Source organism: Physeter macrocephalus, chromosome 6 (genome assembly GCF_002837175.3).
Source record: "Physeter macrocephalus isolate SW-GA chromosome 6, ASM283717v5, whole genome shotgun sequence".
NCBI classification, from domain to species: Eukaryota; Metazoa; Chordata; class Mammalia; order Artiodactyla; family Physeteridae; genus Physeter; species Physeter macrocephalus.
In genome coordinates, this window is record NC_041219.1 from 2,955,388 (window position 1) to 2,982,821 (window position 27,434).

General features: G+C 38.9%; 1 protein-coding gene across 3 annotated transcripts in view; it reads right to left on the minus strand.

The window, feature by feature from the left end:
• The window catches only part of GRIP1 (glutamate receptor interacting protein 1), a 481,467-nt gene that overhangs the window by 171,850 nt on the left and 282,183 nt on the right, over window positions 1-27,434 (minus strand). For all 3 annotated transcript variants that reach the window (XM_055085186.1, XM_024122731.3, XM_055085185.1), the window contains exons 3-5: window positions 16,707-16,842; window positions 14,234-14,379; window positions 6,860-6,943 (exon numbers count right to left, since the gene is read on the minus strand). In XM_055085186.1, coding sequence (XP_054941161.1) covers window positions 6,860-6,943; window positions 14,234-14,379; window positions 16,707-16,842 — 366 coding nt within the window. The remainder of the gene's footprint in view (window positions 1-6,859; window positions 6,944-14,233; window positions 14,380-16,706; window positions 16,843-27,434) is intronic.

Consider the following 27,434-nt stretch of genomic DNA (forward strand, 5'->3'; position numbering starts at 1 on the left):
TTTTTTTTTTGCGGTATGCAGGCCTCTCACTGTTGTGGCCTCTCCCGTTGCGGAGCACGGGCTCCAGATGCGCAGGCTCAGCGGCCATAGCTCATGGGCCTAGCCGCTCCACTGCATGTGGGATCTTCCCGGACCGGGGCAGGAACCCATGTTCCCTGCATTGGCAGGGGGACTCTCAACCACTGCGCCACCAGGGAAGCCGCAGGCTGATTCTTAATCACTGCACCACCAGGGAAGCTGTTGGAAGATTTTTAATTACAGTTTCAATTTCATTACTTGTGATTGGTCTGTTCATATTTTCTATTTCTTCCTGGTTCAGTCTAGGAAGGTTATACCTTTCTAAGAATTTGTCCGTTTCTTCCAGGTTGTCCATTTTATTGGCATAGAGTTGCTTGTAGTCATCTCATGATGCTTTGTATTTCTGCAGTGTCTATTGTAACATCTCCTTTTTCATTTCTAATTTTATTGATTGGAGTCCTCTCCCTCTTTTTCGTTTTTTTTAACCAACAAGGTGAAATTTAAATTTATTTATTTATTTATCTATTTTGGGCTGTGTTGGGTCTTTGTTTCTGTGCGAGGGCTTTCTCTAGTTGTGGCAAGCAGGGGCCACTCTTCATTGCAGCATGCAGGCCTCTCACTATCATGGTCTCTCTTGTTGCGGAGCACAGGTTCCCAATGCGCAGGCTCAGTAGTTGTGGCTCACAGGCCTAGTTGCTCCGCTGCATGTGGGATCTTCCCAGACCAGGGCTCGAACCCGTGTCCCCTGCATTAGCAGGCAGATTCTCAAACACTGCGCCACCAGGGAAGCCCCTCCCTCTTTTTCTTGATGAGCCTGGCTAAAGGTTTATCAATTTTGTTTATCTTCTCAAAGAACCAGCTTTTAGTTTTATTGATCTTTGCTTCTATTTCATTTATTTCTGCTCTCATCTTTATGATTTCTTTCCTTCTACTAACTTTGGGTTTTGTTTGTTCTTCTTTCTCTAGTTCCTTTAGGTGTAAGGTTACATTGTTTATTTGAGATGTTTCTTCTTTCTTGAGGTAGGATTGTATTGCTACAAACTTCCCTCTTAGAACTGCTTTTGCTGCATACCATAGGTTTTGGATCATCATGTTTTCATATTCATTTGTCTCTAGGTATTTTTTGATTTCTTCTTTGACTTCTTCAGTGATCTCTTGATTATTCAGTAACATATTGTTTAGCCTCCATGTGTTTGTGATTTTTACGTGTTTTTCCCTGTAATTTATTTCTAATCTCATAGCGTAGTGGTCAGAAAAGATGCTTGATATGATTTCAATTTTCTTAAATTTACCGAGGCTTCATTTGTGACCCAAGATGTGACCTATCCTGGAGAATGTTCTGTGTGCACTTGAGAAGAAAGTGTAATCTGCTGTTTTTGGATTGAATGTGCTATAAATATCAATTAGATATATCTGGTCTGTTGTGTCATTTAAAGCTTGTGTTTCCTTATAAATTTTCTGTCTGGATGATCTGTCTTTTGGTGTAAGTGAGGTGTTAAAGTCCCTCACTATCACTGTGTTACTGTCAGTTTCCTCTTTTATAGCTGTTAGCATTTGCCTTATGTATTGAGGTGCTCCTATGTTGGCTGCATATTTATTTATAATTGTTTTATCTTCTTCTTGGATTGATCCCTTCATCATTATGTGGTGTCCTTCCTTGTCTCTTGTAACATTCTTTATTTTAAAGTCTATTTCATCTGATATGAGTACTGATACTCAAGCTTTGTTTGATTTCAATTTGTATGGAATATCTTTTTCCATCCCCTCACACTCAATCTGTATGTGTCCCTAGGTCTGAAGTGGGTCTCTTGTAGACAACATATATACAGGTCTTGTTTTTGTATCCATTCAGCGAGCCTGTGTCTTTTGGTTGGAGCATTTAAACCATTCACTTTTAAGGTAATTATCGATATGTACGTTCCTATTATCATTATCTTAATTGTTATGGGTTTGTTTTTGTAGGTCCTTTTCTTCTCTTGTGTTTCCCACTTAGAGAAGTTCCTTTAGCATTTGTTGTAGAGCTGGTTTGGTGGTGCTGAATCCTCTTAGCTAATGCTTGTCTGTAAAGCTCTTGATTTCTCCGACGAATCTGAATGAGATCCTTGCCAAGTAGAGTAATCTTGGTTGTAGGTTCTTCCCTTTCATCACTTTAAGTATATCATGCCACTCCCTTCTGGCTTGTAGAGTTTCTGCTGAGAAATCAGCTGTTAACCTTATGGGAGTTCCCTTGTATGTTATTTGTCTTTTTTCCCTTGTTGATTTTAATAACTTTTGTTTGTCTTTAATTTTTGCCAATTTGATTACTATGTGTTTTGGCATGTTTCTCCTTGGGTTTATCCTGCATGGGACTCTCTCTGCGCTTCCTGGACTTGGGTGGCTATTTCCTTTCCCATGTTAGGAAAGTTTTCAACTATAATCTCTTCAAATATTTTCTCGGCTCCTTTCTCTCTCTCTTCTCCTTCTGGGACCCCTATAATGCGAATGTTGGTGCATTTAATGTTGTCCCAGAGGTCTCTTAGCCTGTCTTCTTTTCTTTTCGTTCTTCTTTTCTTTATTCTGTTGTGTGGCAGTGAATTCTACCATTCTGTCTTCCAGGTCACTTATCTGTTCTTCTGCCTCGGTTATTCTGCTATTGATTCCTTCTAGTGTATTTTTCATTTCAGTTATTTTATTTTTCATCTCTGTTTGTTTGTTCTTTAATTCTTCTAGGTCTTTGTTAAACATTTCTTCCATCTTCTCAATCTTTACCTCCATTCTTTTTCCAAGGTCCTGGATCATCGTCACTATCATTATTCTGAATTCTTTTTCTGGAAGGTTGCCTATCTCCACTTCATTTAGTTCTTTTTCTGGGGTTTTATTTTGTTCCTTCATCTGGTACATAGCCTTTTGCCTTTTCATTTTGTCTATCTTTCTGTAAATGTGGTTTTCATTCCACAGGCTGCAGGATTGTAGTTCTTCTTGCTTCTGCTGTCTACCCTCTCACCATCATGTAACATTTAATGTTTGTCTGGTAGAACAGAGTGCCATTTCCCAAATTTGGCAGTGGTAAAGAGGTCAGCTTAAAGAACCTAACCTAAGAGAAAATTTAAAAGGCATTCACTGTTCTTGATGAAAGCAAATGCTTCCTTTATGTTCATTGCTATTACAAGAGATTTATTCAGTCTGGTTGCCTGGTAAAAGCTCTATTTCAGTATTTTATTTCTTTTAATCAATTTGATGGCTTCTTTTAAAATTCTTCCTTAATTAAAAAAGAAAATTCAGAATTTTTTCAGAAAAAACATTTTTTAATGAAAATCATGATGATAAGTTACAGCACATGTTTAACCATATGTATATAAATACCATTATGTAACTTCTTTTTTGCAAGGTGATCATAAAAAGATAGGTGTACTTTCGCCTGAGGGGTATTGATTTAGAAGAGGAAAGGGGCTGAAGACAGCAAGAAACCTTTCCACTATTTTGATTTGGAGGTCCAAATACAAGTATGTAACAGTGAATACATGTTAAAGTGTGAGAGAGATAACTCTAAATTTATTGATATGTGACACTTTGTCATTATTTGAAATAATGAGCCAAGTTTAGTTTGTGCTTCACTTACGTTCTAGATGTTTGGAGCTGTAAAACCTAATAAAGACCACTCAGAGACCAGTGGTATTTTCAATCCTGGTTGCCCATTAACATGACCCACCTGGCATGCTATTAGAAAAATATCAATGCCAGGGACACAATGCAGACCAAATCTGAATATTGGGCTCCATATGTTATATGAGTACACATACCTACAATTTTATAGTTGAGAATGACTAGAGAAATTTCCTCACCCAAAGTGAAAAGCAAATTAGTGGCAGAGTGATTTTTCCTTTTTTTAAAAAAATTTATCACAATTTTTTTCATCTATTTAAAAATTTTTTTTATTGGAGTATAGTTGATTTACAATGTTGTGTTAGTTTCTGCTCTACAGCAAAGTATCTCCACTCTTTTTTAGATACTCTTTCCAAATAGGTCATTACAGAGTATTAAGTAGAGTTCCCTGTGCTCTACAGTAGGTCCTTATTAGTTATCCATTTTATATATAGCAGTGTGTATATGTCAATCCCAATCTCCCAATTTATCCCTCCCTCCCTTTCCCCCTAGTAACCATAAGTCTGTTTTCTACATCTGTGACTCTCTTTCTGTTTTATAAATAAGTTCATTGATTTTTCCTGTTAACCTAAACCATCTTCTGGCTTGGTGGCAAAGGAATTAACAGAAATTTAACTCTCCATGATTTAGGCCAGAACATCATTTTTCATTTTATGGATACAAGTTTCTATTGTTTGGGCAGTGAAGGTGTTTGGATCTGTGACATATAGCATTAGAAACGTAATTCCATTCATCAGCTAAAAGCCTGGTTTTTTGTTAAAAGATCCATCCTAATTGGGTAAGAAGAAATTCTCCAGCACTAAATGAATATGCTTCATCTGCAATATCTTCCCCTCCCTCCTCCCTGAATGTCCTGGTATTCCCCATCGATCTAAGTTAAGCTCAAATCCCATCTATGCCATAATGTTTTACCTGCCATGATAGCATTTATCCACAGTACTTTCTCATTCTACAACTGTTTGCGATTAACCAATAACTCTTAAGGGATGGGCAACGGCCACCTTTTGAGCAAGAAGACCCTCCAGATGGGCCTCAAATTGATTTGAAAATATAAGTTCTTTACTTATTCTCATTAAAAATTATGCAAAATTTGACACATTTTTATGTTCAACCGACATACTAAGGGAGTTATTAAAACCTACAAAAATTTGGTACTCATGAACTAAAATTGGCTTATTATTACTAAGGTTTTAAAACCAGTATAATACCAAGAAGTCTGATGTCCACACAAATCTAGGCCTCATTCATTCATTCTTCCATTTATTAAGTGCCTACCATGTACTAGGTAGGAGTCTAGGCTCATATTAAAAAATTCTTACTATGCATGCACACATGGATATTTGAAATTCCTGCCAATTGTGGGAAGGACATTTGTTAGCATCATATCGTCAGTTGTCTTGAGATGGTTGTAGATTGCAATTGCTTCTATTCTTTTTAGTTCTTAAGTGATAAATTACTGTTGGTTTAGCTCTTTCATTAGCAATTTGATTTTTTATTGATTAACCATACAGCAGCTAGTGAATATCTGCACCAGCAGTATTTTTTACTGCAGCATTTCAATAATCAGGCTTGTAGGCATGCGATTCAAGTATGCCTCTCTTTCATATTTATATTTCAAAACCAGATTTGTATATACCACCCTCCAAGCTAAAATACTTGTACACTGACTTTTCATTATATTCATCTAGTTTTTTTGCACAGAAATTTGAAAATTGTTAAGGTAAATGATCTTGGGGTCTGTCGCTCCACCTAAATGTAGGACTTGGTTAGAAAAGTGTAATAACTACTGGTCTAAACCACTCCATGGGTTCCTAGTTGCCTGTTTTCTCTAATATTCATTTGGGCACTTTATCAACTTACATCTTAAATTCACTGGACTGTAATCTCCTGTAGATAGGGGTCCTGTCTCGTGACTCCATAGTACTCTGCCTGATGCTGACATGTTGACATGCCCTTAATGAATATTTGATTGACTGATTTTCTAAATGATTCACACAGAATTGAACCTAATGCCTAAAGCTCAGTCATTAAGGCAAGTCTGTATAAGTGAACACATCTGTTTTATTCCTTGATGCATGTACATTTTTTAAGATGCTTAATTAATCTTAATTAATGTCTTAATAATTTTGATAGAATTTTGACTCTGGTGAAGTACAAAATGTAATAGGTAAAAACAAATTAAAAAATCAAGAAATGTTAAACAATTCCTGAGGCTTACCTAGTTCCCTATTGAACCTCATTGTCATACTAGGAATTATGAGTTATTAATATATGTGTAGTCTTTCTTTAATATATTTATTTATTTATTTTTGGCTGTGTTGGGTCTTTGTTGCTATGCGTGGGCTTTCTCTAGTTGTGGCGAGGGGGGCTACTCTTCATTGCAGTGCACGGGCTTCTCACTTGGTGGCTTCTCTTGTTGCAGAGCACGGGCTCTAGGGTGCGCGGGCTTCAGTAGTTGTGACACACAGGCTGAGTAGTTGTGGCTCGCGGGTTTAGCTGCTCCGCGACATGTGGGATCTTCCTGGACCAGGGCTCGAATCCATGTCCCCTGCATTGGCAGGTGGATTCTTAACCACTGTGCCACCAGGGAAGTCCCTTGTATGTGTAATCTTTAAAGGAAATTAGTAATAAGAAAACTAAAATAATAAAAGCCAGAATTACAGCTCAGAATTAATGGTTTTGTAGACAAGTTGGAGTCACCTGACATTTTTATTATTCATATCATTCCAAAATAAGATGAGTTGAGCTGATGCACATCAGGTGGAAGCTATAGTAATAAGATGTATTTTAGGAGAAAACAATTTAAACAAAGTTACTTAATCCTAGTGCTTAAATCATATCATCCATATTCATCAACATTTTTGACTCAGTGATATAGAAAAGTATAAAAGGGAAGACAAAAGACATGTTGACAAGTGGCAAATCAGTAGGATGACTGTGAGTTCACAAGGTTTACAAATAATGGCTTCTTGTTCTGTATTAACAAACTGGAGTAAATTAGCTAGATCATTTGGATTCCACTTTGATTCCCAATTACTGCTTTATTTCTTTAAAGAAAAATGGGTGCAAATATTATAATGTGACTTTAGGCACTGAAAACATCAGTTTTTTTTAGGATGACTTTCTAGTTCACTCCCAGTATTTCACTGACAAATTCTCTAAGAATATCTGTTAGTTCTATTTTCTAACCGCCACCTACCTCGTATTACAAAACCAAAGGTATTGCCTTCTTTATGTAACGTGACCTCCACTGTTCGGAAGATAACACTCGATCCTTGAACAGCTGAATGCAGGAAAGAGAGAGGAAATATAAGTCTTACATCATAATAACATCTCCGGATTTTTTTAAAGGCATAAAATACTACAGCTCCTTTGTTGCAAATAATTCTTGTTGAGTAATAAAACAGCAAAAAAATCTCTTTTTAAAGAAAATATTACAAAAAATAATTGGAATGACATACAAATACCATAAAATAGTCATGTGCATAAATGACTTGTATAGGTCCAGGTGGAATCAAAATCAGAGATACTTCCTTTCCTCCTGTGTAGCCAGTTTTTAGAAAGAGCATAATATTCACATTGTTAAAATTCTACATAACAAGAGAGACAATCTTCATATGATAAATAGAATTGTTTTCCCTTTGTATAATGCAAAAATAATATGATTTTTATAAAACTTATGAAATTATTATTGTCTTTATATTTATTTTTGCAGCTAGCGCAAGAAGGAAAAGTATTACTCTCAGATTACCATTAATAGGTTAAGCTGATGCAAATTGATTTTCTGACATGATGCATAGCAATTAAACAAAGACACCAGCAACCTGAATGTAACTTGGAGAGAAAAAGAAATTCGAAGTACATTCAAAATATTATTACTGACTAATAAAATAAAGATCTACTTAATTTTACTTGATACTATCATGCTTAGGTTGTGTTTGCCTGGTTATTGCTCTCATTTCACAAAATGAAATTCCATTGCCAAGTTGCTATCTCTAATTACATTATACACGAGGGGATAAGTTATAAGAAGTTATATGAATAGTAACTAAACTACTCTTTAAGACTGTTTTTTCAAGAAACTAGTGAGTAATTCTGATTATACAGTATACTCTTGCTAGATTTAAAAAAATATTTTATCATTATGGATACAAGGATATTTTTATTCATGGAGACAAGAGTTGGCAATCTATAGAATTTGATGGTCTTAGCTCCTGTCTTGAATTTGTACAGTGATGTCTAATTGTCTAAGGCTGTGTTCATTATCAATGACACATTTTTTACATTGTTACTAGATCCTGAAGGGCTTATTACATCAAGCTGTCAACAAGAAACATATAGACAGAATTTAAAGGTATCTTTGAAAAGAACATTTCTTGCCATTGACAGAAATAGGAAGTAATTTTAATTAAGCATTAATTATAATTATTTTTTAATTATCAGAAATTCTGAATCCTCAAAGGAATGGACATGATTATGAAAAGTACACAGTTAAATTCACAAAACTGCACACAGCCAGCTGGGACATAAAGTACAATAAGAACTTGGATCTGCTACAAAAACAACATAAACCTCCAGCTGAACGAAATGTTTTGGTATGCTGCTGATTTAATTAAATGTCATATTCTTGCTATCAGGGGAATTTCAGTTTATTCTAATCAGCTAGGAACAGTGCATACAAATAGCTGAAAGTGTTGAAGTACAGTTTTAATTAAATGTAAAAAACTGAGCTCAAACCAAATGTTTTCTTATTTCCATGACCCAACAAGCCACTTGAAGAAACTGGTTAAGAACATGATCTTTCTGTTGTATTAAGGAAAAGATATGGAGAGAAATAATTAATGAGCATCTACTGTATGCAAGGAACTCTGCAAAGCGGTTTACAAATTTTATTTCATTTAATAATTAAATCAACTTTCAATTATGTACAACCAAATTCTAATTCTGGGCCACCTGCCCTTGTTGGCTGAGTGTCTGTTCTGGGGATGCAAAGCACTGTAATTTCAATTTTGCTTGAACTAAATCTTGCTGACCATAAAATCTTACAAACAAATCTAAAGTCAATATAAAGACTTCGGGGATTATCTACAGCTTTAGATTATCCACACTATTGCTGTTCATCATTTACAAAGATAAATGGGAATGTTGACTACATTTTAATATATTTAATGAAATAGATTTGGTCTTCATAATTTATATTTGCATGACTGGCTCTTGGCGACTGGGTTTTCATATTCAGCACCAGCCATCCTGTTTGGCCACGTGAATTTCACTCGTTACTTCACATGTGTGTATGTGGACACAGAGATCCAATTAAAGGGCTTACCCAAAAAATCAAACTGGGCACATAGGAAGGCTAGGTAGAAACCAATTTTATAATGCAAAAATACTCCTCCCTAGTATTTTAGTTGTACTGTTGTCCATTGTTTCTATATGTGCATATGCATATACTTCTATAACATAAAGTGACATTCTCTGTTTTACTATGGTGGATTTGGTTTTTCTAAATTATCAATATATACTGTTTCCCATAGGAGAATAGGAGTTGTGCACTTTCCCACCTCATTACATTGGGTTTGCACAGCTGACTTGCTTTAGCCAATGGGGTGTTAAGACACATGAGCAGAGTCTGGAAATGTGCTCCTGTGGTTGGGCTTGTCTTGTTTTCCCTCTGCCACTGCCACAGGAAGAGCTTCCCCTGGGTAGCTGATGCTTCTTTCAGAGTACATCCCAGAATGAACCATGGGGAGGAGACCTGGGACGCCCACCACACCGCACCTCCCCATCATATCATCATCATCATCATCATCATCATCATCACCATCATCATCTATCATCTGTCTATCTTTCTTAGAATTAGAAATGAGAAGTAAAAAGGTTGTCACAGGGACATGCTTTAACACATTTATTTGAATTAAGGAAGCATTCCTTCCAGTAAAAAGCTAGTCTGATTTAGCTGATGGTTTACGGTGAGGACCACCTTTGACAATAAGACTCTGTGGCAGACGTTTTCCATAAAACAAATGAGGTAAATCTGTAGCTCCAAGGTTTGAATGGAAATGGTATTCAAAGATGTATAAAATAAACATCATGCTAAAAATTATATCCTATCCAACTACTGAAGTTTATCATAAAGAATTTTAGGTGTTAAAAATTGGATGAGAAAAAAAACCACACACACACACACACACAAAAAAAATTGGATGAGAATTATGTAATATTTCAAAATTCTTTAGGGGTTATGAGACCAAAAAATTTGAAGGCACTCCTCTAGACCAACTTTGAACACACTAATACTCAAGATACAGCCTGGTAACATTCTCTCTAAATACGGTCTCAAAACACCATGTAATTTTAGAGTCAAAAAGAACTTTAAAGCTCATGAAGATCGACTATTTCATTTTCACTAAGAAACTGAATCTCAGAAAAGGTAAGTGGCTTGCCCAAGGTCAAAGTTCCATTTTTCTTCTATCAGATCTCTGTCTCTGTACCATTCTCTCTCTCTTTCTCTCTTACCCCCACCCCTCTCTCACACACACACACACACACACACACACACACACACACACAAACCTTCCTCCAATTCCTTCTGGACTCTGGGATTGGCTGAGCCTCAGATTGCTGTGATTGTTGAGAGAGTTACAGTCTTGGCCTCGGGTGGCCTACCTTTCATCAGGCAGCTCTCCTCCCGGGCCCTCACTGCTGCTGGCTTACTCCTGCTCTGGCTGTCTAAGCTCAGTGAAAGGGAGGCTTATTAATCCCTTCAACCTCCCTGAACTCACAGATCTTATCAATTTATCTAACATAATAGAAGGAGACAGAGATAATCCTTGGCGAATAGACCTCTTCTATCTGATTTCTACCACAAAATTCACACTTTTGGGTTTAAAAATATTTTCTCTTTTTCCATCAGCTTTACTGTGTGAGGGAGGAAAAGCTGGTATAATCACCAACCCCTGAATATTTCTGATCCCCACCCTCTCCTCTTTAACCCTACTAATGCTATAGTTATTCAGGATATTAACTCTCTTTTGGGAAATTATAACAGCCTTGGGGCGTATAGCCTCTGATCTGTTCTCCATTTGACCTCTTAAAATAAGTCTAAAAACCCTGATCTGATGATGCTGTTCCTTGGCTTTAAAAGCTTTTAAAGGCTCCTTATTGCCCACTTGACACCATCCACACTCTACCCACATGGCTTATAAGGCCCTCCTTCACTTGGTTCCTGTTTACCTCACTGGCCTCATCCCTCTCCAGGCCCTCTCTTTCCCTTTGTGTTCCAGCAACTCCAAACCGTTTGCAGTTCAACCTACGTACTGGACTATCTTCTTACCTCCTTGCCATATCCTGTGCCTAGAATGTTCGTCTTCCTACTGGACCTACATAAACTCCTTCAAATCTACCCCGAAATCCCCAGCTCTGGATTATCTGGATTTGCTGGATAATACTCAGCAAATCTCCACTACTGGCCTCACCCTGAGAGCTATACTAAGAGTTCCTCTTAGGAAGAGGTTGTGTTTTATTGATATTCATCTACCCACTAGAATACAAATGCTTAATCAAAGAGCATTATCTCTAGATATTTGACTCCTCTTAACTCCTTAGCAGTGGTTTAAGATAGTGATTTCAAAGCAAACTGACTTTAAGTTCAAGAAAACTCAGTACTTTCAGTGTAGTAGTAGTAGTAGTAATAATAATAATAATGGTAATAATGGCTAAGACGCACTATGGCTTAGTGAGTATGTGCTTATAATCTAAATACTTTACAGGATTATAGCCTTGAATTCTTACAAAAATTCTACATACATTATAGTTGTTTTATAGCTGAGAAACCTACGGATCAGAGAACTTAAATAAAATGCCCAAAGTCACAAAGCTAGAAAGGGACAAAACATTTAACTAGTGACACAGCCCAAGCTCTCAACACTCTATTTTACTGCCTGCTCTTAATGAAAATGAAAAACATTGTAGCAAGGTTTCAGAACACAGATTCCAATGGATTTTGTTGTAAAATCACCATTAGATTTTCAGTGTTAGATTTTATGTTAAGAATAAGAATTTAAGATTGGTATGTACACTCACTCTCTTGAGTGCTGTCATCTGGTCCCAACGCTTCAAACACCATCTATAGTCCCATTACTCTTAAATTTACATTTCTAGTCCAGATCTTTCTCCCAAACGCCAAACCGTATCTCCAGCTCTCGTCTTGACATTTTCTCTCAGCATGGCAAATAGGCCCCTTAACTGTAGCGTTTCAAACAACAAACTACTGATCTTCTCCTCGAAAGTCAGCTCTGCTTGCATTCTTACCCACCCCCGTTAATGGCAACTCCATCCTTCCAGTTACTCAGACTCAAAACCTCCTGTGGGCCTTCACTCCTCTCTTTCTGCACAACCCACATTAAATCCATCATGCAATCCTGTTGGCTCTATCTTCAAAATAGATGAGGAATATGAGTGCTTGTCACCATCTCTACCACCATCTTTTATCTGAGTCACTGCAATAGTCCTCCAAACTTCTACCCTTGTCCCTGCAGTCTATTCTCAACACAGCAGCTAGAGGAGCCTTTGAAAACATACATCAGATCATGTCACTCCTCTGTCCCAAATCATACAATGTCTTCCTGCATCACTCAGAGCAAAACTTAAGGCCCCTCCAATGGCCTACACAGACGCTCCCATCCTTTACACTTCAGAACACCTTCCCCCACTTCCCTGCATGCTTACTCTGCTCCAGCACATCGCCCTTCTTAATGTTTCTAGAACAATGCCAGATATGTTCCTGCTTTTGATCTTAGCACTGGCTTTTCCTTCTTTCTGGAACTCTTTTCCCCCAGAAACCCACACAGCTAACTTCCTCACCTCCTTCATGTCACTGAGTAATGTTACTTTCTCAATGAAGCTGTTCCTAACCACTCTATTTAAAATTGCAATCCCATCCCCAGACCAGCACTCCCAACCCCCGCCTTGCTTTATTTTCTTTTTCCCACAGCATTCATGACCCATAACATTCATACAACATACAGCTGACCCTTGAGCAACATGGGTTTGACCTGCATGGGTCCATGTATACATGGATTTTTTTCCATAGTAAACACCACAGTACTGCACTATACCTGGTTGGTTGAATCTGCAGATATGGAAGAATCTTGGTTTTGGAGGAACCACATATATGGAGGGCCAACTATAAGTTATGCATTGATTTTCAACTGCGCGGAGGGCTGGCACCGCTAACCGCCTTGTTGTTCAAGGGTCAATTTTAATTAACTTATTTACTGTGGTTTTATTTTATTTTATTTATTTATTTTTGTGTATGTGTGTGGTACACGGGCCTCTCACTGTCGTGCCCTCTCCCGTTGCGGAGCACAGGCTCCGGATGCACAGGTTCAGTGGCCGTGGCTCACAGGCCCAGCCACTCCGCGGCATGCGGGACCTTCCCGGACCGGGGCACGAACCCGTGTCCCCTGCATCGGCAGGCGGATTCTCAACCACTGCGCCACCAGGGAAGCCCCTGTGGTTTTATTTTAACATCTGTCTTCGCCTGCTAGAATATAAATTCCACCAATGTACTTTGTGCGGACTGGAACATTGTAATGCCAATAAGTCATTGCTAAACGAATTATTATCGGTTAGTAATAATCAGTCTGAGTTCTCAGTAGTACAGAAGAGCAAAGAGCTGACTTTGATGCCTACTAATTTGGGAAAGATTTTTAACTTAAGTCTCTGTAAAATGAGAATAATAATGAAAATAATGCCTATCTTACAGTTTTGATTGATTTATGTATTTATTATTTAACAAAAAATTTTATAATGTCGGGCACTGTCCTAAATGCTACACAAATAGTAACTCATTTAATCCTCATAACAGATCTGTGAGTAATACCATAGATTACTAATATCATCCCCATTTTTCAGATGTGCAAACTGAAACACAAGAAGCTTAAGTAACTTTCTCAAAGGCATGTAGCTAGTAAAAGTTGGAGCTGGGATTTAACTGGCTATTTGACATCAAAGTTCAGCTCTGTTATGCTAACTTTCTTTGTGGTGAGGATTTAAGTGTACCAATAAAAGGGGCTCTTTATAATGCTGGACATTTAGTAAGCTCTCAAAATATGTTGGCTGTGCTTTTATTATGTCTATTATTATTACTTAACAAAGTATTCTGATTCTATTTTCATGCTTCAGAAATGAACATAACTGTACAAGAATCAATAGAAATCACATTAAACATGCTTTTCCTAAACTCAGTCACTAAGTACAAAGCCTGGATGGAACTTAATGCACAGAATTTATAAATATGTGGACAGTTTATTAAAATAGCTTAAGTACAATTATGATGTTCACAGATGGCCTTAATGAAACATGGAGTCCTAGATAATTGCATCATTATTTATGCTCTTTTACATTCTTCCTGAGTAGGCTATAGCAATTCAAATAAGTTTTAAATATTAAGAAACTATACTCTACCATTCCTGTAATAAGACAATGATGGCAAAAGGGAAAAAGATAGGAACCAATAGTTTTAGGCCAAAACGTGGTGCAGCTGTTCTGCCCCCGGCTTGTGATGACTTACAGACTGGCGGCAGCTCATACTCAACTTCAAGAACCACTCTTTCCCCGACATTCTTCAGCAAGCTGATGATCTCATCGTGGCGGAATTTGGCCAGGTTGATGCCATTCACTGCTTTGATATAGTCACCCACATCCAGCTGATCACTTCTGCAAAACAGAGAATGTCACCTCAGTGGACCCCTCCTTTCCGCAGGCCGGTCTGACCGTATTTCCCTCTTCCCCATCATGGATAAGCATGCAAGCCCAGAATGCCGACACAGCTGGAGTGCTGGCTCCTAGGATGTGGCTGGTTCCTAAGAGCAGGTGCACAGAGGAGGGTGGATGAGAGAGACTCAGTGGGCCCCTCTTCTCATGCTGACTGCACACTTCGGAAGTCCTGTACTGGGTCTGCTGCTGTCTCCAACTTCTTCCTAACCCTCTACCTCTTTTACTTTTAAGGAGTACCATAAAACAAAATAAAGTTATTTTTAGTTGCTCTGCCCATAAAGAGGTGGTGCTCTTGGGGCAGATTATCCAGATCCTGAACACACTAGAAGTTTCCCTTTCTTCTCATTCCCTCTCATTTTTGCTGCCTGCCTTTTGGACATTTCACCACTTTTGGTATCTTCACTGGGAGTGTGTCCAGGGCCAACCAGAGGGTGAGCTTATTTTGCTATTTATTGCTTATAGCGGGACTAATAAAAAAAGTATTGGTGAAGAAGAATGTGCAACGAAAGTACTGGCTTTCAGTAACATTCTCCTCTCTTCACCATCATAATAGAACCTTGGCTACCCTGGGGCTTTTAGTCAAACTCTACTTTTAAACCAAGAGCAGGCAGCAAGAACTATGATAGGACTTAATTCAATAATATTTTCTCCAAATAAAAATACCAAGTTCATTTGTTTTACATAAGCCCAGCTCCAATCATTCCTCCTTCGAAGCCTCCGTAATCCGCTCTAGCCAGCAGTACGTGTTGTCACGCTTAACTCAGGTTTACTGACTGACACTTATTTGGCAACTTAATTGCCTAATGCTCTGTGACAACCCTTATGTTGTTGCTTTTTACTATTATGCAATGCGATTATTGTTCCCAAACTTTTCATGTTTTTTTATACCTTATTTCCCCCAATAGATTTTAAACCCTCCTCGGGCAGGGATCTTATCTTTACTTATTTTGGTTTACTACCTGTTAAATGGTAGTGGCTTAAATAATAAATATTTGGTGATCGATAATACTCAACATAACTGGCACAGCGCTACATTTAATTACAGCATCAATACATGTGAAAACCACATTCTTACCCTCTCCTCTGCCAATCACACTTGCTTTAGGGGCTACATATGCAGAAGCCCTGGAGACATAGGAAGTCCTAGCATCATGGATTGGCCACGACTGTTAAAAGTTAAAGGAGGCTATGGTGTGGAAAGAAATCTCTTAAAAATCATAAAGGAAAAGAACATAAAAAAGAATGTACATATGTATAACTGGATCACTTTGCTGTACAGCAGAAGTTAACACAACATTGTAAATCAACTGTCCTTCAATCACACAAAAAATAAAAATGCAAAAAAAACACCAAAAAACCTGAAGAAAGGAGAGACTAAGGTGCTTGTGTTGACATCAGCCTGTTTTACAAACAATTCCCCAGATCATGGAGCAATCAATTGGATTGAGCTTATAAACTGTACCAACAGGTTGATCATCGAAAGTAATCACTATTTCAGGTGACACTTTATAAGCTAAGAACTCTAAAACTTAATTTGTGCTTATGTGGACACAAATATTGGTGTCCAGGATTTAAGGGACATTATTAACCTCACTTTGAATGAAACCTGGGCATTCCACCCCCTCTTTCTGAGGTAGATTTAGAATTTGTCTGCAAAGCAAACCTACCGCTGCCCAACACCCAGGACATTCTGCTGTCAGCAAGACGCAGTGCAATCTGCAGTTCATCAGAACAAGGACAAAATGAGACCTCCTCAACCAAGCCTTCTGTCCTTTTGGAAACCACCTCTTTGTCTTAATGAAAGGAAAATCTCACAAGTAGAAAAGTTGAGAATATGCAGGAGAAGCAAAATTGTTACTTAGAAACTTGGAGTTTGGCCTCTCTCATTTCCTAGGCTTGTCATATCCCTCTGTGGCAGTTTCCCCTCATCCACAGCACATGGGTCATCTGTTCCCTGTTAGATGATCGGACCATCTCACTCCCACTGCAGCCTGTCTGCTGTTCAGTGGCAATCTGAGGACTAGAGCCATACAGACACTTTAAAATTAAAATCTTAGGAGAGCCTGGCTGCTCCTGAGAAGACACGAGAGCTCCCTGGTGATTCTGGCACAGGCCAGAAAAGCCATGCTTCTGAAACGTGCCCCCCCATGCTTCTGCGGGCAGATGGCAGTGTCAGTTTGCTTACTAGTGACCTTTTCTGATGAGGCTTTAACTTTTGAATTAATTACATCGTGCATTCCTTTTTCTACGTTTCCACACGCAGTTACCTAGCAGCAATTCCTCCCTGCCGCAGATTGGATACTCTTGGCTTGCCGTCCTTGTCAATTCCACCGGAGACTGTCAGCCCGAGGGTAGTGCCTTCCTTCTTCATCAGTTCAACCACGGTGGAGCCCTTGAATTCCTCTGTGAAAAGAAAAGCATCTGCTTTAGTAAATGACAGAAATGCAAGGGGTTGTTCTTGTGGGTGGTGAAGTGACTCCTCCCCATAAACTCTTTGCACTTTTTCTTTTGTGGGAAAAGATCTGTGGCCTCTTTTCCATTGCAATTTGCAGAGTATCTCATAAAGATGAGCATACAGATAAAGCGGAGCAGATATTCCATTACAGGTTATTAAAATGGGTACCATTGGGGTAGTTGGCTCTAGATTCACAATAGTCTGACATGGCTTATGTACAAGGATAATATTCGCCCTTTGTTTTCTGTCATACTGAAGTGACTTTCTCTGGTGTCTCTCCTTGTAATTCCAAAGGGAACAATTGAGAGTCGTAAGACAAGGGGCTAGAATGGAATTTTAAACAATGATACAAAAGTATATAGTGCAGACTCCAAGTTCCCGATACATTTTTGCTGAGGAAGCCAAGTGACACAAGAGAAGAGCTTTCTACAGGTTCAAGAAAAATATTATTGACTTTTTTTTTTGTCTTTCAGAAAACAAAGTACAATAGCTTCATGTTATGACTTACATCATTTCTTACAAAATGTGTCACAGTATGTTAAAGCAGGGTTGGTCCTCAGAATCCCCAGGGAACTTCTGTTAACCCCTCATTCTCTTCTTTCGAAATTTTAAAATCTCACTGATCTTGTGGGGATAATGTCTACGCACCAAGAGGGAACCCACATCTTTTGATTTTAGGCACCACAGAAAGAAAACTTTAAGACTATCCTTGGGCTTCCCTGGTGGCGCAGTGGTTGAGGGGCCGCCTGCCGATGCAGGGGACACGGGTTCGTGCCCCGGTCCGGGAAGATCCCACGTGCCGCGGAGCGGCTGGGCCCGTGAGCCATGGACGCTGAGCCTGCGCGTCCGGAGCCTGTGCTCCGCAACGGGAGAGGCCACAGCGGTGAGAGGCCCGCGTACCGCAAAAAAAAAAAAAAAAAGACTATCCTTGCTTTCAGAAATAAAAATGCGTCAGTATTTACCTATGCAGAGGCTAACTATGATAAACATTGTTTTAAAATTCTCTGTTATGTTATCCCCCTCACTGCATACACTTTCTGGGTAGGGATGGGAAAACTGGATAGTTTTCCAACTCCTCTTGAATCAGATTATGAATTTCAGGGGTTATGAACTTCTAGGACATCAGAGACACTCATATTAAAATTTAAGAACAGACTTTCTTTTTCAAAGTAAAAAAACCGAAAAGATTACTTACACACCTCTGCCCTTTATTACACATGACAGAGTTAATTATAATTTCAAAATTTATGAATGCTTATCATAAAGGTTTTTAAATTGTTGCTGCTGGTCTACTATCCCATTAGCTGATAAAAAAATCAAATCATGTTAGGGAAAGAAATAATCTCTCATCTGATCTAGTGAGGAGAACAGAGTACTTGGGGAAAGAAGGCAACAGGGACAGTCCACTGATTTTGATGTATTAATGTCAGTCTAGGCAAGACTTTCAAGATTGCCAGATCCTGTGATCTTAGCAGCCCTGCATACTTCCTTTTTCATGGCAGTTTCATGACACTGTATACATGAGTTGTTACTGCTCTTTAAAATAGAAGCCAAGGAAGAGTCAGTGAGTGTGAGTGATGTTAGCTTCATTTACTACATTTTGAATGAGAGACCAAATAAAGATAGACATTCAAGAAGCAAAATTCTTGTCAAGTCCATAAAAGCACAGAGCCCTTTACATCATTTACCAGGAGCATTTGTAACAAAAGTCCACTACAGTGTGCATTTTACCTAAGCTCTCTTAACACAGAAAAGAACAAACCTCTATATATCCCATAAAGACATACCTAGGCCCAACTGATAGCTGAAGGGGTCAATTTAACAAACAACCCCTATCAGTCCTCCTTGGCAGAAGGCTAGGTATAAATTATTTTAAAAATAAGGTTAAGAACTAAAGGAATGAAAATTACATAATGGATGATGACTTTCTATATTACAGAGACATAATGTATACAACAATTTTACCCAACAAATTATTTCCATTTTCTTTAAATATGTAGATTGACCCTGTATGTTTAAGCACTTGATTATAGAGCTTTACTTAAGGAGTTGGGAGCATGGGTTTTTAAGGGCCTGCCTTAAAGGTCAATCAGAAATGCACAAAGAAGCAACTATAAAATAGTAGTAACAGACAAGTGAGAAATAAGTTTCAATCAGTAAGAATTTCATTTGTACTCTGGTTTTCAGGAGTGTGCTTCCTGAATAAAATGGGATACCAGGACATAAGTGCAGCCTTATGGGACGTGGATAGTGCAGTTTCCTCCAGAAGGAACCAGGTCCTTCCCAGGTCTCTGGCTGAATCCTGAAAAGCTAGAAAAGCTAAATTCAATTAGTTTGATTTGATCTCTGTTAAAATACAAATCCATCTGGGCTACTTTTTAAACTGATAATAGTCAATTACCCTCTTGTTTAAAAATATTTCAAATCTTTTCCCAAGAGCTAGTTTAAAAACACGAAAGAAAGAAAATATTAATGTACCAGTTAACTGAGTAATTTGTGTATTCATTGATTCAAGCACTTATTGAGTGCTTACTATGAGTCAGACAATGAAACTCAAAGATGGAAAAAGTCAGAGATGCTTAAAGCCTAGTCACAGAGGCAAATGAGTCACAGAGCACCATGCCACAGTGTTGGTTGTGGGGAAGGCAGCCACAGAGGAGCTGGTCCTGGCAACAATGTAAGATGAAAACTTGCTGCTCCAAATGCAACATCTATTTCACAACTTTGTCTTCTGTCTAATCTGTCTGTACTTATCAATCAGGATTAGTGGAGAAGAACAGACCTATGGCAGAATCTAAATTAGGCAAAACTTAGGAGTAAAGATAGAATATTGTTGCAAGAAAATGTGCTGAATCACAAGAATGTCAACTGCCAATAAGCATCTCTAGTCCCTGAAGGACTGACTAAATCATTCACGGGCGTTTCTGAAGAAAGGAGAAAAGAAGCAGTTTGGAGAGGGAGGAACATGTTTCTGGCGTTGGCTCTCTGCTAACCTGCACTCTCCACTAGACTAATCACTCATTTTACGTCTTTTTTGGTGTTTAATGCTTTGCAGAACGATCTAATGGCAAGGAGAAATGAAGACAGATTCATTCATTTGCATAAGTTTGCTTGTATATCGAGGCTTACTGAAAAAAGCTCACAGTGAAACAGTGGAACCTGGGCAAATCAATATATATTGACAGTTTTTTTCTTTGTGATTTAAATTACAAATATCCCTCCCCAAATTAAGAGGATTCTGTAGTAAAGACTGCAGTCTCTCCAAATCAGCAAGCAGCACAGGGAACAGATGATGCCCAACTGGCAAGGAATGAGACGGTTCTGGATCTGACGGTTTCATTAATCACCATATTTAATTATCTTAGAAAAGAAACTGCAGGTTTACATCTGTACCAGCACACACACTCAGCCAACAAGAATCTCACTGATAGAATGAGATTTAGTTGTCTGCTGTTTTACTTTGGGCTTGAAATTCAATCCTCTTAATTACTGAACTCCAGAAAGTTTTAAGAAAAGTAACAGTGATACCTGGCAAAAACAAGAGAAGTAGGAATAATTCTTGCAAACAAATAAGAATATTCCATAACATAGATGGTTACAAAATTAATATGAAGGACTTCCCTGGTGGCGCAGTGGTTGAGAATCTGCCTGCCGATGGGGGGGACACGGGTTCGTGTCCCGGTCCGGGAAGATCCCACATGCCGCGGAGCGGCTGGGCCCGTGAGCCATGGGCCGCTGAGCCTGCGCGTCCGGAGCCTATGCTCCGCAACGGGAGAGGCCACAGCAGTGAGAGGCCCGCGTACCGCAAAAAAAAAAAAAATTAATATGAAGAAAACCATAGCCTTTTATAAACAAAAAACAACTAGTTAGTAGTTAATCACAGAAGAAAAAAACCATTTACAATAGCCAAAAACTAAAATCTCTAAGAAAAAAAATTAAGGAAAAATATATAAGATCTCTATGAAGAAAACTTTAAAACACTTCTGAGGGATATAAAACCAGAACAGGGCTTCCCTGGTGGCGCAGTGGTTGGGAGTCCGCCTGCCGGTGCGGGGGGCGCGGGTTCGTGCCCCGGTCCAGGAGGACCCCGCGTGCCGCGGAGCGGCTGGGCCCGTGAGCCGTGGCCGCTGGGCCTGCGCGTCCGGAGCCTGTGCTCCGCAAAGGAAGAGGCCACAGCAGTGAGAGGCCCGCGTACCGGAAAAAAAAAAAAAAAAAAAAAACAGGACAAATGGAAAGGCATCCCATTCATTCATTCAATAAATACTGAGCACTTACTATGTGCCAGGCACTGTTCTAGGCTTTGGAGATAGAACTCAACCTAACAGAGAAAATCCCTGTCATCTAGGAACTGATATTCCAGCGGGCTCATAGCCCAATGTAAAAATATGACAATTCTCCCTAAATTAATCTATAAATTTCACAATATCAGTAAAAAATGCCACTAGGATTTGGAGGGCACAGCTATATTTTATATTATTGCAAAAATGGAACATGTATCCTTGTAAAGATTCTGTGAAAAATTATATTCCTAAAGTCTACCAGCTGGCAGTTTAATGCTGCTATGAAAGAACAGGAAGAACCTGCCCAGGAAGCCTACCTGAACGAGGTGATGGACTATGACTGGATGTTATACCACCCTGAGAGAGATTAAAAAATTAACCAGACACCCCGGAAGCAGGGGCCTGGAGTGGGGAGGCTGGCAAAGCCTCTGTGTCTGCCTCCCAAACATTGGTCAGTGTCTGGATCTATTTAGATGTACAAAAGCAAGAAAGAATGAAAAGAAAACACGTACCGTAGGCATAAGGTATTCAGAACCCATATTAGAACATCTTAGTGCTTTGTAATACTAAGACTGTAATGTTTTGCATAGAATAAAGGTACAGCATAATAACCTTGTTTTATTCTGTGAAACTTTTGGTATCTAGAAGTTCTTGCTTCATTGATTATTTAAAAAGTATAATTAGGCTTAGAGCAGGAAAGGGGAGTTACCTGTAATTTTTGGAAGGTCCCTAAAATTCAGGGGCTAAATGATCAGGGAATTACAAAGTAAACAATTGTAACAACAGTTGCTGAAAGCGGGGAGACAGACAAAAAGTGATGATTACAACAAAGAGTGATAAGAGCTATGACTAGAGTAAAGAAAGGGCCACCATGGTGCAACCTGGGAGGATCCATCATCAGACGGGGCAAGTTGTGCTCTGGACAGTTCCTCAGAGGAGTTATTCCTGAGCTAGGTCATAAACAAGGCCTCAGCTCCGCAAATAGAGCGGGGAGGTGTTAAAGGCAGAGGAACAAGAAATGGTAGATGATTACATAGGTTCTGGGGAGTGCAAGTCCATCAGTTCAATTTGCACTTTCTCAGTTCTGGCTGCATGTTAGAATCACCTGGGGAGCTTTGAAAATACCAATGTGTGAGCCCACCCCAGACCAAGTCGATCAGAATACCACCCCCAATCGATGGGCAATTTTTTTTAATGCAATGTTTACTTGTGAGGTAACTTAATTGAATCTTAATTGTAACATTCCCATACAGTTGTAAGAGATAATACAGAGAGACCCCCTAGTTCCCTTTACCTTGTCTTTCCCCTATGGTAACGTTTTGCAGAACTATAATACAATAGCACTAGTAGGATATTGACCTTGATGCAGTCAAGAAAGATTGGTGGTGGAAATCAGGCTGGGAAGCAAACAAAGGAAGTGCTCAGCTTTGAGTTTTAGAAAAGTTTTAGCCTGTCATTAGCATAAAGCAGTAGATTTGGTAACGATGACATGAACTGTTGGGGAGGAAGGCATTAGATTTGGATCAAGGAGAGCCATTAGAAGGTCACTGCAGTACTATAAGGTGTTAATTAAGTTAGGCTAGGTTGTGTCAACAAATTCAAAAACGAACAATGGCTCAACCACAACAGAAGCTTATTCCACTCATATATTTACAAGCCTGCGGTGGGTGTTCCGAATCAGCAGCCTGCTCCCCTTCACACAGAGATTCAGGGATCTCTGCTCTTTTCCATTTTGTGACTCTGTCATCCCCCAGGGATCTGGTTCCCAAACTGTGCACAAAGTGCCTCAAGGTTTCAAAGTGAACTCATGGGAGCACAGTGGAATATCTTAAAAATATGAAGGAATTACAGCCATATGTGATATCAGCTGGGCACACCACCACCTATTAGCAGTTTTGTTCAACATTAGAACACACAAACCTGCTTTTGTTGATGGCCTATCTTTCCAAAGCTGGGTTTTTTGGTGGTTTCTATGACAAAAAGGAAGTTCTGTGTGAAAGTCAATGAGGAACAGGAAATGAGTTTGTCAGTATTTCATTTGATTTGAAGGTTTGAGAAACTGTGCAATGCCTAACAAGCACACACATACCATTACTAAGTATTTGTGATTCTTTAAATTTATACGTATTATATTTCTTCAAATGGCTACTAAATGGTTAGGAGATAATATGCATTACGTTGTTTGGACCTAACTACTTAATAAGTGGAACTACTGATATTTCACTTGACCTAGAGGTGCTGTGAAAAAATTACTGAGACATCAAGCGCTCTGTGAACCGAGAAAGTTTGGGAACTTCTGCCTTAGGACTTTATCTTGTCTGCATTTCCCTGGGGGAAGGGGAAAAAGCTCTCAAAAGCCACCACTGGCCTGCTTTTGTTCACATCCCCAGGGCAAGAACTTGTTCCATGTCCACACCTAACTGCAAGGGAGGCTAAGAATTGGAGGGTGGACAGATGCCAAGGCAATGAGGGAAGTGTAGACTTGGGGGGGGGCAGGTAGGCAACACATGAAAAACTGAAATCCATCAGTAGCTATGTGGTAGGCACGAACTCCAGATACACCGAGGAAGAACTTCCCTGAGTTAGAGACAAATTAGTGTGTGGGGAGTGAGGAACTAGGACGGACAAGAGGATCTCAAGATTTCCACCTTGTTTGACTAGGAATCTAGAAAAGAGAGGAAGGGATCCAGAAAAGAGAGGAAGTTTGTGTTGCTGAGACTGACTAGAGAGGGCAAAGTCACATGATATAATGCCAGTTAGAGAGAAACCAAATGAGATTTAAGTACTAGGGAAAAACCTAGTCTTAGAATAGTTTTTGTCACACCCCAAAGGGTCTGCAAGACCCTCACCTTAGAGCCATATCACAAAAAGAAAAAAACGCATTTTAAAAGCAACCACCAGGACTGCCCTGGTGGCGCAGTGGTTAAGAATCTGCCTGCCAATTCAGGGAACACGGGTTTGATCCCTGGGCCAGGAAGATCCCACATGCTGTGGAGCAACTAAGCCCGTGCGCCACAACTACTGAGCCTGCGCTCTAGAGCTCGCGAGCCACAAGTACTGAGCCTATGTGCCACAAGTACTGAGCCCGTGTGCCACAACTACTGAAGCTTGCACACCCTAGAGCCCATGCTCTGCAACAAGAGAAGCCACTGCAATGAGAAGCCCACACACCGCAACGAAGAGTAGCCCTTGCTCGCCACAACTAGAGAAAGCCTGACTACTGAAGCTTGCACACCCTAGAGCCCGTGCTCTGCAACAAGAGAAGCCACTGCAATGAGAAGCCCACACACCGCAACGAAGAGTAGCCCTTGCTCGCCACAACTAGAGAAAGCCTGCACACAGCAACGAAGATCCAACGTGGCCAAAAAATAAATTAAAAAAAAAAAAAAGCCATGTAACAGCAACCACCATTGGCACATTCAGCAAAATAGACCCTGGGAGCTCTTTACTTATGGAAGTTCCATTCACTAGATTTTAAAAAGTATATAATAAACAGTAAAATAGAAATACTATTGATAAAAATAGTATTTTTTATTGAATAAAAAATAAAAAAATTAATAAATAGTATATTTTATTAAATAAATATAATACCAAGAGTATTAAAAATACTATTGATATATTTATTGTATAAATACTTTATACAGTAAGTCACAGATTTTCAAATGCTAGTGACAGAGATAGTGTTCTGTTCCCTCCTGTATCTCCAGTGCCTAGAATGGCACCTGGCACTGTGGTAGGTGCTTCCTGGGAGCTACTGAGCGAATGGGCACATCAGTCCCAACACAGGGAATTATGACCTGGAGATGAGCATCGGCTTGTGGCAAACAGAATTCTTGCTGGATGGTGCAAAAGCAAAATGATAAAGCTGCAGAATTTGAACAGGAGCAGACAGAGTTATTCCTCTAAGCTTCTTTGGTTGATTATTTTTTACCATTGCCTTCATAAGGGCGATTGAGGCTCATACCAGAATACTATAGCTATTCCTGTGTATTACTTTTGGAGAGAATATTATTGCTCACAATGCAGTCTTATCTGTATATTACTTTTAGTGGTGCCACTAGGATGTTTATCCCCCTCAGGAAATAAACAGATGCTTTTTCCAATACTCATTTCAAGTTCCTTCTAACATCCCTTGCTTCAGCAAAGCTGTCGGGCTCAAAGTGGGGTTTCTGTAATGAATGGCTGCATTTTCTGTCTCAGTTCTTGCCACCCAGACTAGCAGGGAAAGGTCTTCTGGCACTTTCCACCTTTGTATAGTGACATGAAGGATGTACCAGAATTTTTCTCATCCCCTGGGAATCTGAACATAAGTTAGATTCATGGCAGGGATGTACAGCACATAAATATTACCTCCCACAAATATGCATGTGAAACAAAATTATGATAGGTATTTATCTCCCACAGTGATGGGAGGGCTGGATTAATATCTGTAAGTTTCTCAGATCACCTCAAGAGAAAGAGGATACACAAATACGCGGTACCAGCCACAAAAATCTGAGACCCCTGAAAGTATGCGATGTATAGATCAGTATTTTAAAAAATAGATAAAGCAGAAATGTGGACTCTTGGTGTAATTGACTCAGATATATTACGTCTTTTGAGTCATTTAGAAGAAATATCACTGCTTTTAAATTTTGGCAATACTAGGATTCTTTCAGTTTTCCACTGTTCCAAAATCAATAATTTAATTGTCAAAATTTTCTATTAAGCTTCCCAGTGTCACAACTTATAAGTTATTTAATTTTTTTTCATCTTAGTTTCCTTATCTGAAACAAGGATAATAAAAGTACCTACGCTTATGTGAAGAAAAAGGTACCCTCCTACACTGTTGGTGGGAATGTAAATTGGTGCAGCCACTATGGAGAACACTATGGAGGTTCCTTAAAAAACTACAAATAGAACTACCATATGATCCAGCAATCCCACTCCTGGGCATATATTCATAAAAAGCTCTAATTTGAAAAGATATGTGCACCCCAATGTTTACAGCAGCACTATTTACAAGAGCTTAGACATGGCAACAATCTAAATGTCCACTGGCAGATGAATGGATAAAGATGTGTGTGTGTGTGTGTGTGTGTGTGTATATATATATATACAATGGAATATTACTCAGCCATAAAAAGAATGCAGGAATGACACTTGCAGCAATATGGATGAATCTAGAGATTATGATATTAAATGAAGTAAGCCAAAGACAAATATATGGTATCACTTATACGTGGAATCTAAAATAACAGTAGAAATGAACTTATTTACAAAACAGCAATAGAGTCACAGGTGTAGAAAACAATCTTTCATAAAAAGCTCTAATTTGAAAAGATATGTGCACCCCAATGTTTACAGCAGCACTATTTACAAGAGCTTAGACATGGCAACAATCTAAATGTCCACTGGCAGATGAATGGATAAAGATGTGTGTGTGTGTGTGTGTGTGTGTGTGTGTGTGTATATATATATACAATGGAATATTACTCAGCCATAAAAAGAATGCAGTAATGACACTTGCAGCAATATGGATGAATCTAGAGATTATGATATTAAATGAAGTAAGCCAAAGACAAATATATGGTATCACTTATACGTGGAATCTAAAATAACAGTAGAAATGAACTTATTTACAAAACAGCAATAGAGTCATAGATGTAGAAACCAATCCTATGGTTACCAGCGGGGATGGGGGGAGGAATAAATTAGGAGGATGGCATTAACATATACACACTACTATATATAATATAGATAACTGACAAGGACCCACTGCATAGCACAGGGAACTATACTCAATATTTTGTAATAACCTATAAGGGAAAAGAATCTGAAAAAGAGTGTGTGTGTGTGTGTGTGTGTGTGTGTGTATATATATATACAATGGAATATTACTCAGCCATAAAAAGAATGCAGTAATGACACTTGCAGCAATATGGATGAATCTAGAGATTATGATATTAAATGAAGTAAGCCAAAGACAAATATATGGTATCACTTATACGTGGAATCTAAAATAACAGTAGAAATGAACTTATTTACAAAACAGCAATAGAGTCATAGATGTAGAAACCAATCCTATGGTTACCAGCGGGGATGGGGGGAGGAATAAATTAGGAGGATGGCATTAACATATACACACTACTATATATAATATAGATAACTGACAAGGACCCACTGCATAGCACAGGGAACTATACACAATATTTTGTAATAACCTATAAGGGAAAAGAATCTGAAAAAGAGTGTGTGTGTGTGTGTGTGTGTGTGTGTGT